Genomic DNA, 13,069 nt, shown 5'->3' with positions numbered 1-13,069 from the left:
TTTTGGAGATGGGACTTTTTTTTTTTCTTGCGGTACGCGGGCCTCTCACTGTTGTGGCCTCTCCCGTTGCGGAGCAGAGGCTCCAGACGCGCAGGCTCAGCGGCCACGGCTCACGGGTCCAGCCGCTCCGCGGCATGTGGGATCCTCCCGGACCGGGCACGAACCCGTGTCCCCTGCGTCGGCAGGCGGACTCTCAACCACTGCGCCATCAGGGAAGCCCGGAGATGGGACTTTTGTATATTAAGAAATAGTTTATTTTGGTAAGATGAGTCTGGCATGAGAAATGGAACCGAGGCGTTCAGTATAGTATGGCGGTGTAAAACTTAGTTCAGTATAGCACAGGCAGACCTGGGATGGAATCTGCACTTCCCCTCACAAACTGTGGAATCCTAGGAATGCTACTTAACCTCTCTTGCCTCAGTGTCATTTATAAAATGCGGTAAACACCAACTAATTCACAGGGCTGCTGTTAGTAATGAGATAATGTAGGCTTTAAACAGGGGCTGGTTTATGGTAAGGGCTCAATAAACAGCAGGCTTTTCTATTGGTAGCTCTTTTCCTCTCAAAAACAGAAGCAGTGAGCAAAGCCTTAATTACCTTAACTAAATACTATAAAAAGTAATAATGAAACGGACAAAAGGAACATAAATAAACTGATGGCTGCTATTCCAGACTACTTATCATGCTAACGGCATCTGATATTGGAAAACACAGGCCCGATATCCTAGAGAACAAATCAGAGCATGCAATCTTTCCAAAGAAGTGGCAAGGAGTACCCTACTGCATCTTAGCTAGGCTATCCATTACTCTTTTATAATCTGAGCTCCACAATAGTCTCTCTACCAAGCAGAAGGTACTACAGGAGAGCAACTCTGATGCCATGTGCTTCTTTATAAACCTAACCTTTAATTTTTCAGCTCAAACCCATCTCCATCATAAAGATTTCACTGAATCCCCCAGCAGACTTGAGTGCTTGTCTCTTGTGCCCCACTGAATCTGTTACACACTTCCATTACAGCAATTATCTAGTATTGCAGTGGGCCATTTGCATGTCTCTTCTCTACACTATAAATTGGTAAAGATCCTGTCTTACTCATCTTTGGATTCCCAGTGCATAAAACACAGTAGACCCCCATAATTACAAATTAAAGGATGGATTTCACCTTCTCTTTCACTAGTTAAGGCTACTAAGAAACAGCTGGGGAGATAGAAGTATCGAAAGAAACTCACAAACTAAGGTCTGCCAGACCATACCCCTGCCCACCCCTCCTTTTTTTTGAGCTTGAAGGGATGTCTGTTCCTGCTTCTCAGAGTTACTTTTTTAAACACACAAGGAAAAGGATAGAACCATCCACACAGAATTTTCAGACAACAGATTATATTATTTCTCAGTAAATGAAACAAGGAACAGAAGTTTCTGGGATAAATGCTAGTGGTTACATATAAAGTTGACCTCTAGACATGACTCTCTGGAAGTATAATTATGATACTAGAAGCTCTTAAGTTCTTAAAACAATAAGGGAAGAAAAGCTAAGAAGCAAAAATCAAAAATATTTAACATCAAAACTTTAAGTTCTTTTCTCCTTTGCCAAAACTTTTGCTCTTTATCTCAATGAACCCTGATATATGTAACTGAAATCTGCCCCGCCCAAAGGAGAGCCCATGACTAACAAACCATGTATAATAACTTAAATACAGTACTTACTTTTTCAAGGCACTTTCAAATATATCTCATTGAACTACAACCAACCATAATCACAGAAACTTAAAGCTGAAAGGGGTCTTGGAAGTCATTTCCACGACTACCACACCTCACCAACCAAGTGGCATCCAAACATCCCTGGTCTTTAGTGACTGAAAGATATGGGTCTAAAATGCTTCTTTAAAAATCTCTCCCTGCTCTGACCACCTGCCAGTTTCTCAGTCTCCTCCCCTCCACCTTAACGTTCCCAAACAGGTAAACCAAAACCTCCAAGTCATCCCACCACCAAACAACAGTTTTTGCTTCTCAAGTCGACTTCTACTCTCTTTCTCTGGGCCTCATCCCCAATCCTCACCCCCAACACACAGCCAGGGCCTCTAAGATTCTGATCCCTCAGAGATCCCACTGGTTCCATCCCCAACAATCAATCCCCTTTCTCCTATTTCTCCCTGCTGTCCATATGCTGTCATGGGCAAAACCACAAGCACCCCTAGCCATGAATGTACCTCTGGCCTCAGAATCTTTTCCCTTTCCTTTCTCACCTCTCTCTGCTTCTCAGCGCTGTCCCTTCATTCTTTCAAACTCAATGTCTCCTTCCTCCTAGTGATTTCCTTCAAGGACCACTGGTAATTGAATACACCAGTTGTTAAATGCCTGTTATGTAGGTAAAGGGGACATATACCCTCAAGAGCTCACTCTCAAAGAACTTCTAAGTCTAGAAGGAGGGAAGAAGGGAGGCGGGTGGGAGGAGAGGGGAGGGGGGGGAGAGAGAGAGAGAGAGAGAGAGAGAAAGAGAAAAAGACAGAGAGAGAGAGAGAGAGAGAGGGAGAATCACTTATCTGTTAAGACTCATCTCCTCTGGGAAGCCTTCCCTAGCCCAAAATGAATTGGTCCCCTCTTCTCAGTCCCACCATTATACCTCCGATGCAATGACTAGTCTTCTTATGCGTCTCCCACCACCATACTGTGAGCTCTTCAATGGGAAGGTCCCTAGCACTTAGCCCAGGACTCGACACAAAGGGGATACTTGTTGTTTGTTAAGTGAGTGAATGAGTGAATTCCGATATACAGTTGTCCATGCATCCATTCGTTCTATCATTCGATGACAAAAACTTTACTGAGCCCACATTATGTACAAAGTTCTAGAATGTAAAGAGCTCTTACGTAAACATAACCCGAAGCTCTAATACTAGTAGATAAGCACTCTTCCGCGGTCCGCGTCCCCAGCCCCACTGAAAACCCAGACAGAGTCTCTTTCCTCAGTAAAACCCGGCTTTCCCTTGCAGGAGCCCACGCCCCTCCAACTCAAGCTACCTGGCGGCCCTCTAATCCTCCCAGGACCCCCACCTAATAATCCCAAATCTTAACACCCCAACTCCTCTGGCTTCTCTTCCTGTCCTCCATCTCCACCCTTGAGGTTACTGCAAGTCTTCTGCCCCACGACCGCCTCCGAGTCCCTGAGTCCTGGAGTCCAGGGTACCTCAGATTTCCCCCTCCCCGCACCCGTCCCCTGTTGGCTCCTTCCCTCTCAGGATTCCATCTCTCCCAGGACCCCCACTTCCGATACCTCCCCTCCCCTCCCTTCAGTTTCAGGTTGGGTCTCTCCTCTCCTCGACTCTCAACTCTTCTTACCTCATCCAACTCCCGTTCCCCGGCAGCACCTGCTCCAACCTCCACCTCCACCACCGCCGCCATTTTCACAACTCTCCCCCTCCCCGCAGGCCCCGCGCGAGCCAGCTGCTTCCGCCGCTCAAGTGCTCCTAGCCAATCGGCGGTGCGGGCTCCGGCAGAGGGGGCGGGACACCAAGACAGGCGGAGACCTGAGGCGAACTAAGAGACCATCTACCTGCTACCCACTTAAAAGTCAAGGAGGGACGGATCCCGTACACTTCTAACCTTCCGCGGGGGAGAGTTCTTGGAAAATGAGAAATCGGCCTTGTATTATTTTCAGTGCAAATATTTCACCAATTTCCCCCTTTGGAGAGCCAAAGAGAAGGGTCCCTAAACCGTCTACTTTCGCGACGCTCCCTCACTCTGGGCAACAGGAGTGAAGCGTGGAGACTAAGGACTACATTTCCTAGAATGCATGGAAGCTGACCCGGAAGTTTAAATTCCGCTCTCTCTAGAGGAGATTTGTAACGAGTGAAATATACATAAACCACCGAATGTATTTTCCTGGCAATAGCACATGCCTTCTTACCTAGGTGGGAGTCATTTTCCGGAAACAGCGGCTTCTTGAGGCCCCAGAACGAATTCACGGACTTCGGGAAGCGGGAGAGTGGCGCTTCGGGTCAGAAGGCGGAGGTCAGAGAGCAGAATTGGCAGGAGAATGGGTTTGTGGCCCAGGATCTGAGGCAGAGGTGGCTCTTCGAGGCCCATTATCCCGGGTGAGGGTCGTTGGGGTTGTCTATGGGGAGGGGAATGGACGAAAGGTAGGAAGGGTGACCATCAAGGAAGTGGACAGAACAGCGCATTCCGAGGAGCCGTGGAAGTAGCGGCTTAGGCTTCCGAAGCTGAGAGCTGAAGAGCCTTGCGGGACTTGCACGGCCCCCAACTGCTTCTTAGGCTCTCACGCCTCAGGATCCACTTCACACAGCTCCGTACTCTTTGCTATGCCCACACTTTGCGTCCCCAGCTCCTACCTTTACCCTCGTCCTGTACACCTTATTCACTATGCTGCACCCCGACTTATAGCTTCCTAACTCATTTCCAACCCCCTGCCTCCTACCCAGGACTGTCAACTTTTGAGCTTCAGGGAACATTCTCACAACTCCTTTCCCCAGTTCAACTCAGCTAATTCCATATTATCAAAGCATTCCTAATAATATTATCTATAAGGTAAGGTTAGTCACAGATATTTATTAGAGCTTACTAAGTGTCAGGCACTGTCCTTTGTATTTACATAAATTATTTTATTGAATCCTCTTTATTTTAATTTTTTTAATTTAAATTTTTTTTTTATTTTCTTAGGTTGCTCTGGGTCTTAGTTGCAGCAGGCAGGCTCCTTGTTTGCAGCTCACGGGCTCCTTAGTTGTGGCATGTGAACTCTTAGTTGCAGCATGCGTGTGGGATCTAGTTCCCTGACCAGGGATGGAACCCGTGTCCCCTGCATTGGAACGCAGATTCTTAACCACCGTGCCACCAGGGAAGTCCCCGAATCCTCTTTACAAAAATAAAATAAAATAAAAGTACTTCTGCATACTATCCAAGTTTATATGTGTTACAAATATCTTTCAGTCAGTCGTTTGTATTTTAACCTTGTGTTACCTTATTTTTCATATTTCCATCTTTGATCCATTTGAGTAAAATTTTAAAAATATGTTATGAGGTAGGGATCTGCTTTTACTTTTCTTCACATTGTGAACCGGTTTTCTTTCTTTCTTTTTTTTTTTACATCTTTATTGGTGTATAATTGCTTTACAATGTTGTATTAGTTTCTGCTGTATAACAAAGTGAATCAGCTATATGTATACATATATTCCCATATCCCCTCCCTCTTCAGCCTCCCTCCCACCCTCCCTATCCCATCCCTCTAGGTGTGAACCAGTTTTCTGAACACCATTTATTACTTCATCTTTTTCTGGCAAAATCGTGCTCTATCTTACAATCAACTTAACAGGTTGTAAATTCCCATTTATATGAGTCTGTTTCTGGAATCTATTTGCTTGTTTCTATAGACCATATGTTGAAATACTGTGACTTTGTAATTCTTTTCAGAGTTGTTCTCCACCTCTTTGATCCATCTTTTTGGAATTGTCTTAGCAATTTGTGGCCCTTTGTTTGTTGATGACTTTGTGGTGATTGCCAGCAACTTCTGCTGGAATTCTGATTAGAATTATGTTGACTTAATAAACTACTTTTTTCTTTTCTTTTTTTTTTAATTTATTTTACTTATTTTTGGCTGCATTGGGTCTTCGTTGCTGCGTGGGCTTTCTCTAGTTGCAGCGAGCGGGGGCTACTCTTCGTTGCTGTGCGCAGGCTTCTCACTGCGGTGGCTTCTCGTTGCGGAGCACGGGCTCTAGGCGCGTGGGCTTCAGTAATTGTGGCACATGGGCTTGGTAGTTGTGGCTCGCGGGCTCTAGAGCGCAGGCTCAGTAGTTGTGGCACACGGGCCCAGCTGCTCCGCGGCATGTAGGATCCTCCTGGACCGGGGCACGAACCCATGTCCCCTGCGTCGGCAGGTGGACTCTCAACCACTGCGCCACCAGGGAAGCCCCTAATGTAGAATTTAATTTCAGAGTAAAACAGATAAAAGTGGTAGCATTGTTATTTTCCTTAAAAGAGGGAAAGTATTTACTTACCTACATTCTCATATCCCACATTTGGGGGCTTTTGAAGAAGTAGAGATTCCAGAAATCCCAAAGCTACTAGTAATAATTTCTATCGGAGTTGAGAAGTAGCATGGAAAAGTAACTAGCAATACCACCTCCTCAGCCAGACTGCCTGGCTGCCCACCTCGTTAAGTGGTTTGGCATGTCTGTATGTCAGCTTCTTCTCCTGTTAAAGAGGGAATGATAGCTCCCACCTTACAGGGATATTTAAGAATTGAATGAGTTACTTACTCATGAAGGGTTTTGAAAACTACCTGTACTTAAGCACTACATAAGTGTTACCTAAAACAAAAATGGAAATTTGTGTTATTGTGTGTTTGGGATAGGAAGACTATAATGTTGCCTGGGTATAGAGGGTTAAGGGCTTGAAGGTGGAAGGGTGAGGGAGGCCCCAAAGCAAAGGAGGTTGGAGACTCGGGGTCCCACCCTCCCTACTCCTTCATCCAACCTCAGCCTAAGTGGACCGAGATCGTGAACAGAAAGCTGAAGTTCCCGCCTCCGCTGCTGGGTGCCATTGGACCTGGTGTAGCAGCTGCTGGAGTTGCGGTTGAGACCACAGACGGCGGGCCAGGCGGGCCCCTGCAGAATGTGGAGGAGGCTGAGGACCACTCCTGGAGGGAGGCGCTCAATCTGGCCATCCGCCTGGGCCACGAGGCCATCAGTGATGTGCTGTTGGCCAGTGTCAAGTTCGACTTCCGGCAGATCCACGAGGCCCTGCTGGTGGCTGTGGACACAAACCAGCCGGCAGTGGTGCGTCGCCTGCTGGCCTGGCTGGAATGGGAGAAGGGCCGCAAGGTGGACACCAGGTCTTTCTCACTGGCCTTCTTTGACTCATCAGTCGATGGCCCCCGCTTTGCCCCTGGTGTCACCTCCCTCACCCTGGCCTGCCAGAAGGACCTGTATGAGATCGCCCAGCTGCTCATGGACCAGGGCCACAGCATCGCCCGGCCCCACCCTGTCTCCTGTGCCTGCCTCGAGTGCAGCAACACATGCTGCTGTGATCTGCTCCAGTTCTCCCTGTCCCGCATCAACACCTGTCATGGCATTGCCAGCTGCGCCCACCTCTCACTGGCCAGTGAGGACGCCATGCTGGCTGCCTTCCAGCTCAGCTGCGAGCTCAGGCGCCTTGCCCACAAGGAGCCTGAGTTTAAGGTTGGTTTCTGCTCCCTTCCCCTGCCCTTGGTGTCCCGTATCTGTCCTCCACCGGGGCGTGGTCGGGCCTGTGGTGGGTGTTCTGGGAAGAGGGAAACAACAGAAAGATGTTCTCAGGAAACCTCCATTCTGGTGGGGAGCTGCAGAATTCCATCCTGAGGGGGATCTCATTCTAATTGCAGACAGCTGTCACTCTAGGGGAACCTAGTCTCATGGGGGTGGGACAGACCCTATCCTAGGTGTCTCCTGGGTCAGTCTGAGGGAGGAGAGAGAACATAGATAGGAAGGCAGCTGGACAGACTTAGAGATGACATTCAGTAGAACCTGTCCTTTCTGAATACCTACTGTGTGGCCCCACCTAGAGCATTGTGTGTTGGGGCCTCATGCTTGTGATCGCAGCAGGGAGAGAGAGGGCAGAGAGAGGCGGACAAGACTCCCAGGATGCTCAGCTTCATTCAGGGTCTCTGTGGATGGTACCAGAGGGCTTCTAAGGAGCAGAAAAGCGGTCAGGAAGCTACAGATGTTGTGTACAGGGCAGACTCCTTGGAAGAAGTGGGATTAATCCTGGCTACACAACGAGGTGGTTTAACACAAGTGAAGAGGAGTAGGGAGGATATTTGAGGTAGGGATTCCGTCCAAGCAAAGACTCTCGGCTAGTAACAGTAGACATGGGATGAGTGCAGGAACCCTGTGCAGACAGAATGCGTGAAGGGGAGCCAGGGAGGCCTGGAGGCAGGGGCTGGTCAGCGGCTTTGAATTCACCAGTCCAGTTCCATCCATCACTCATCCACTGACATCCCCTCTGTGCCAGGCAGACTTGGTTCCCATGGTCAAGATTACCATTAGGTGGGGAAACAAACAAGGATATTAACAGAGTCCTAGGGCAGGATGTGACCTGTGCCAGACGAGCTCAGGGAAGAGCATGCTGCTTCTCCAGAGTTGTAGAAGGATCAGGGAATGAAGAGCCTCCACTTCACAGGTAGCAGGGAAGAGCAGCCCTTTCCAAAGGACCATCCCTCATCCTCGTAGCAGCCCACAGAAGGAGGCAGCAGGAATGATCATCCCCACTTTCCAGGCAAGGGGGCTGAGGCTTGGATAGGGGAAATACCTTACCCAGCGTGACACCACCTGAGGGACCATGCTGGGCCTCAGACCTAGCCTCCTAAAGTCCTAGCCTGGATTCTCTCTGGTGTTAGGGCCCCAAGTAAAACTGAGGCTAGGATGGGTAAAGTGGAAACAAGAACTGCCCACTCGTGTCTGCAGCTCCTAAAACTGCCAGCACGGGCTCTCATGTAAGGTAGGTGCTCAACAAAGTAATTCAATTAACCCAAGAAGGCATGAAGAATAGCAGCAGAAGTGGGACAGGAATAGGGAGGAGGAAGTACAAGGGGTGGACAAAGGTGACGGAGGGGTCTGAGTTGAAATGACTCAGCAATGAGGTAGATGCAGCGACAGAGAAGCAAGGTTGACCCAAGAAGTGCCTCGTTATAGCCAAGAGGATAGGTGGGGTGGAAGGGAAGAAAGGAATAGAGGACTCAGGGTGACACCAGCTGTGGGGAAGTGACGGCCGAGGGCAGAACAGAGTGGCCCAGACCCACTTTTGGGAGGGTGGGGGCTGACCTAATGGGGCTGAGCCCCCAGGGTGGCAGGCGCACACGGACTTCCTCCCTACAGCCTGAGTACATTGCCCTGGAGTCGCTGAGCCAGGACTACGGCTTTGAACTGCTGGGCATGTGCCAGAACCAGAGCAAGGTCACTGCGGTGCTCGATGACTTGGGCGAGGACAGCAAGACTGAGCCCGAGGCCGAGGGTCTGGACCAGGCCTTTGAGGAAAGCATCCCCAACCTGGCGAGGCTGCGACTGGCCATCACCTACAATCAGAAGTGGGTCAGCTGGGCCCTACCCACCCCCTCCTCCCCCGCCCTGCCCTGACCCCTTGCCCTGCCACCTCTACGTAGTCCCTGCTCCAACACTAAGCAAGTCCTTTCACTGCCCTCAGGACCCCTCTTAGATCTTCATTCTGAGCACCCTTCTATCTAGGCCCTTGATCCTGTGGGTCTCCCACCTGCCCTTCTTACCTTCAGTCTAAGTCCCTAACCTCTCCCCAGCCCTTGGAAGTCCCATTACCCACCCAGACCCCACCTTCAGAACAGACTTCTGGGTCTTACCCTCAGCTCAGCCTCTGGCCTGCTGAGTAGGTTTGGTGTGGTCTTTTTCTGTTGTTAGACTTCAGTATCTCACTCTATTCAGCAAGATTAGACTACATCTCTCAGGGCTTAAGGGTCAAGTGATTCCATGGTTCCCCATTGCACTAGACGCCTGCCCCCTAAGCCTAAGACATGCTCTCCTTCTAGCCTACCCCCCCCTCACTGCTCCCTCTCACCTACCCTACATATCCTAGCCCACCAGGAGCTTAGCCAAAAACCTTCCTTCACAATGGCTCCCTAAGACACCAGAGCCCACTTTCCCTGCTCCTCCCTCCTCAAGACCATGAAGGCTGGTGCCTCACATCTCTAAGAAGACAAGGAATCCTGCGGGTTCTGGGACTGGGTACCCAGTTGCACCCACCACTGCCTGACTTAGATTCAGGAATGCAGGATCTGGAGAGTCCAGGAAAATCTTTGAATTCAACTTCTTCATAGACTAGGAAACCAAGTCCCGAAGAGGGGTGGGGTCTGCCCAAGGTCACATGGCAAGTGGGTTGCCTCTCTTCTGAGCTGGCTGGCCTGGGAAGAAAAAAAACATGGTTCAACCTCTATGGCAGGGAAGTCAGTGCACCCAACTAGCTCCCCTTCCTCCTCCCTGGCTGGTGGCCACCCCCTCTCCTCACTCCCATCTCTGCTTAGTTTGCAGCACCCCCCATCTGCCAGCAGGTCCTGTCCTCCATCTGGCATGGGAGCCTGGCTGGCTGGCGTGGGAGCACCAGTATCTGGAAGCTCTTTGGTCGCCTTCCTCATCGTCCTCACCACGCCCTTCCTCTGCCTTGGCCACTGGCTGGTGCCCAAGTCCCGGGTACTAAAAATAGAAGTAATGATAACTGTCATTTATTGAGCACTTGCTTTATGCCAGGCCCTGGGCCAGGCACTTTGGGGATGTTCCCATCAGGTAATTTGAGGTGGTCCTGGAAGATAGGCATTGCACCTGGATTTTACGGTGGAGACACAAGGAACAGAATGCTCTTTTGTCCACAGTAAATAGCAGAGTCAGGATTGAAACTGAGGTCTCTCTGCCTCCGAAGCCTGAGTCGTATATACAGCCCTATAATCTCCTAAAGAGACTCTGCCCCAACCTACAGATTCTTTGGGAGCCCTTGTGGACCCAGATATGTCTATTCCTTCACCCAACAAATATTTCCTTGAGACCCTACTGTGAACCAGGCATCGTGCCTGGTGCTGGGGATATAATAAAGAGCAAGCCAGGTACCTGTCAATCAAGTGAGGAATAGGGTGAGCAATGCTCCAGGAAGCAGGAACAGCATGTCCATCAACGGCCCAGGGAGGGAGAATGCAAACTATTAGAGACTGAGAGGAACTCTGTGTAGCTAAAGCATAAGTGCAAATGGCGAGTGGTAGGAAGTAAGCAGGGGCCCGGGTCCCACAGAGCCTTATGCAATGATGGGAGCCACTGGAAGACAGTAATGAGGTGAGAGATCCTATTAGTTTTGTGTTTTAGAAAGCTCTCTCTCCTAGTGGTGTAAAGGATGGATTGGGGGAGGGGCGGGAGTTAGGGAGACTGTCAGAGTGTATGAGAGAGAGGATGTAGAGATGCCTTTAAGCTTCCTGGTCTGGGTGGCCGGGACGTTTTCTAAGATGGGGAAACAGGAGGAAGAGGAGAAGGAACAAGTTTGGGATCAAAAGTGATGAATTTCTTTTTAACATGGTTGTGATTGAAGAGCCTGTGGGACCCCCCAGGGAAAGTTACTTTATCTCTGTGATCCTCAGTTCCTTAGCTAAAAAATGGGAATAACGATACCCACGTCATACGGTTGTGAAGGAAAAAATAGATACAAAAGGGGAAGGCCTAATATACAGTACATTCTTCATAAATGTCTGAATAAGTGAGTGAATGAGAGGAGGAGACATGTGGGGGCTGAGCATCCCGGAAGTTATCCAGGGTGGGGAGAGATTTGAACAGGACTCTGAGAGCCCTGCTCTCCTTCCTTCCCCCAAGCTGGGCCGCCTGATGAAGATCCCGGTGCTGAAGTTCCTGCTGCACTCGGCCTCCTATCTGTGGTTCCGCATCTTCCTGCTGGGAGAGTCCCTGGTCATGGAGACACAGCTGAGTACCTTCCGAGGCCGCAGCCACAGTGTCTAGGAGACTTCACTACACATGGTTTGGGTTGCAGGTACATGTGTGGGGCCTTTTATTTGTGGCAGACCCCCTTGGGGGCCCCCTCACTTTTCTTCACAGTAAGCACCCCCATGGAGGGGGGCTGCCCCTGTAGATGTTCCCTGAACACATAACCAGACCCCTCTGGGCTCTGGTCCACCAAGGGTTTCCTCTTCACCTCTAATCAGGGGACCTAGCCCTGTGATAGACCCCCTGAGCAAGGACCCCATTCTTCCCCTACCCTGGCACCAGTCGCTACCCATTCTGGATGTTCATATCCTCTCACAAATAAGACACCGGTCCACTGTGTCCGGTAGGAGATTACCTTGGTGTAATGGTAGCCAGCAAGTACACCACCAGGCAGGCAATCTATCCCAAAGGTCATGGAACAGAAAGGCTCACAGACCAAATTAAGATGCTTGAATCATACAGTTTATTAAACTCATAAATGGTGTACTTATGATGGTGGTGTTTCGAGGACCAGAGTTGAGGTTTGAGCAGAGGATACAGGGAGCAGGGCCGGAAGCATCACTTGATTGGTAGGAGAAACACAGGGGCAAGTATGTCTGACCACAGCTGTAGCTTACTAATCATCCTGGTGAACAGCTGTGACTTTTCTTTGCAATTTTTGGGCAGAGGACATGTGAGGCCAGAATGGGTATCACCAGTGGGGAGCTGATTTAAGATCTGATGAACCCTAAGGGCCTCATCTGCCTTGTGTATATTCAGCGTATTATTAATATTTAGTGTCTACCCTAAATATTCTACATATGTTCACACACATACGCTCTACTTGCTTTATTTGTCCAACATGTCACCCGGATAACTAACTTATATATGCTTAATGCATAAGTTCCAGCCATTCCATTGGTGTTTTTTGCTTCTATAGCAGAATTGAGTATTCTCAAAACAATTCAGCAAATGCAGTTGACAGTAACCTCCATGGCTCAGCAGCTGGACTGGGGGTCCCTTCCTCATCTGTCTTCCCTTTACTTATCTCTAGCTTAGTTAGCAAACTCCCAAGACACCAGTAGACTAAGTCCGCTACTCTACCCTGTACCAAGCCAGTCAGTAAGGCCTGAAAGATTATTTGGCCAAGAAACTCTGGGGAAGAAAACAAGAGCCATGCAAGAGGAAAAGTTTCTCATCCAGTTATTTACTAAACATTATTGACCTGTATTGGGTGCAGATGAAACCAATACAGTTCCTGCCCACGGGGGAAGAAGTCTTAAACAACACTCCTTGTTTCTTCATGCAATAAACACTTGCTGCTGCCCTACGGTGAGTGAAGCCCTGAGAACACACAGATAAACTAAATAGGGTTCCTTCTACACATCCAACGTATTTAAATAAGCATCCACCCTCTGCTGCCGTGGGAGTGGATGCAGTTCTCACCTCGCCCGCACTGCTTGTCTCCAGGCCCGCGCACGTTCTCTTTCCCCACAGCCCTCTCCCTGCCCATGCTGCCCCTTCACCTGGCCGGCTCCTACTCCTCCATCAGGTCTCAGCTCAGTCGTCACTTTCTGGGAGAAGTGAAGCTTTCCCTGGTCCCCAA

General features: G+C 49.5%; 2 protein-coding genes and 1 long non-coding RNA gene across 4 annotated transcripts in view; 2 read left to right on the top strand and 1 right to left on the bottom strand.

Moving 5' to 3' along the window:
- Positions 1-3,421, bottom strand: part of RNF121 (ring finger protein 121) — an 84,665-nt gene extending 81,244 nt beyond the window's left edge. Inside the window, exon 1 of one of the 2 annotated variants that reach the window (XM_022565807.3) lies at positions 3,335-3,421. In XM_022565807.3, the coding sequence (XP_022421515.1) occupies positions 3,335-3,397 (63 nt within the window). In that variant the 5' untranslated portion in view covers positions 3,398-3,421. The remainder of the gene's footprint in view (positions 1-3,334) is intronic. The other variant, XM_089915256.1, reaches the window with a different exon arrangement.
- Positions 3,422-3,539: 118 nt separating this feature from the next.
- Positions 3,540-5,570, top strand: LOC149748730 (uncharacterized). Its single transcript, XR_016393828.1, has 2 exons — positions 3,540-4,089; positions 4,673-5,570. It is a non-coding gene; the product is annotated as an uncharacterized LOC149748730 (long non-coding RNA).
- A 533-nt stretch (positions 5,571-6,103) lies between these two features.
- Positions 6,104-9,084, top strand: LOC149748729 (short transient receptor potential channel 2-like). Its single transcript, XM_089915865.1, has 2 exons — positions 6,104-6,111; positions 6,405-9,084. Exons 1-2 carry the CDS (start codon positions 6,104-6,106, stop codon positions 7,342-7,344), a joined length of 948 nt encoding a protein of 315 aa, XP_089771991.1. The 3' UTR covers positions 7,345-9,084.
- The last annotated feature ends 3,985 nt before the right edge of the window (positions 9,085-13,069 follow it).

The sequence above is a fragment of the Delphinapterus leucas genome, chromosome 7, assembly GCF_059928025.1.
Source record: "Delphinapterus leucas isolate spDelLeu-1000000601 "Yukka" chromosome 7, BTC_Dleu_Yukka2, whole genome shotgun sequence".
Taxonomy (NCBI): Eukaryota; Metazoa; Chordata; class Mammalia; order Artiodactyla; family Monodontidae; genus Delphinapterus; species Delphinapterus leucas.
Note: the sequence above shows the minus strand (reverse complement) of the source record. Positions and strands in the feature narration are given on the sequence as shown.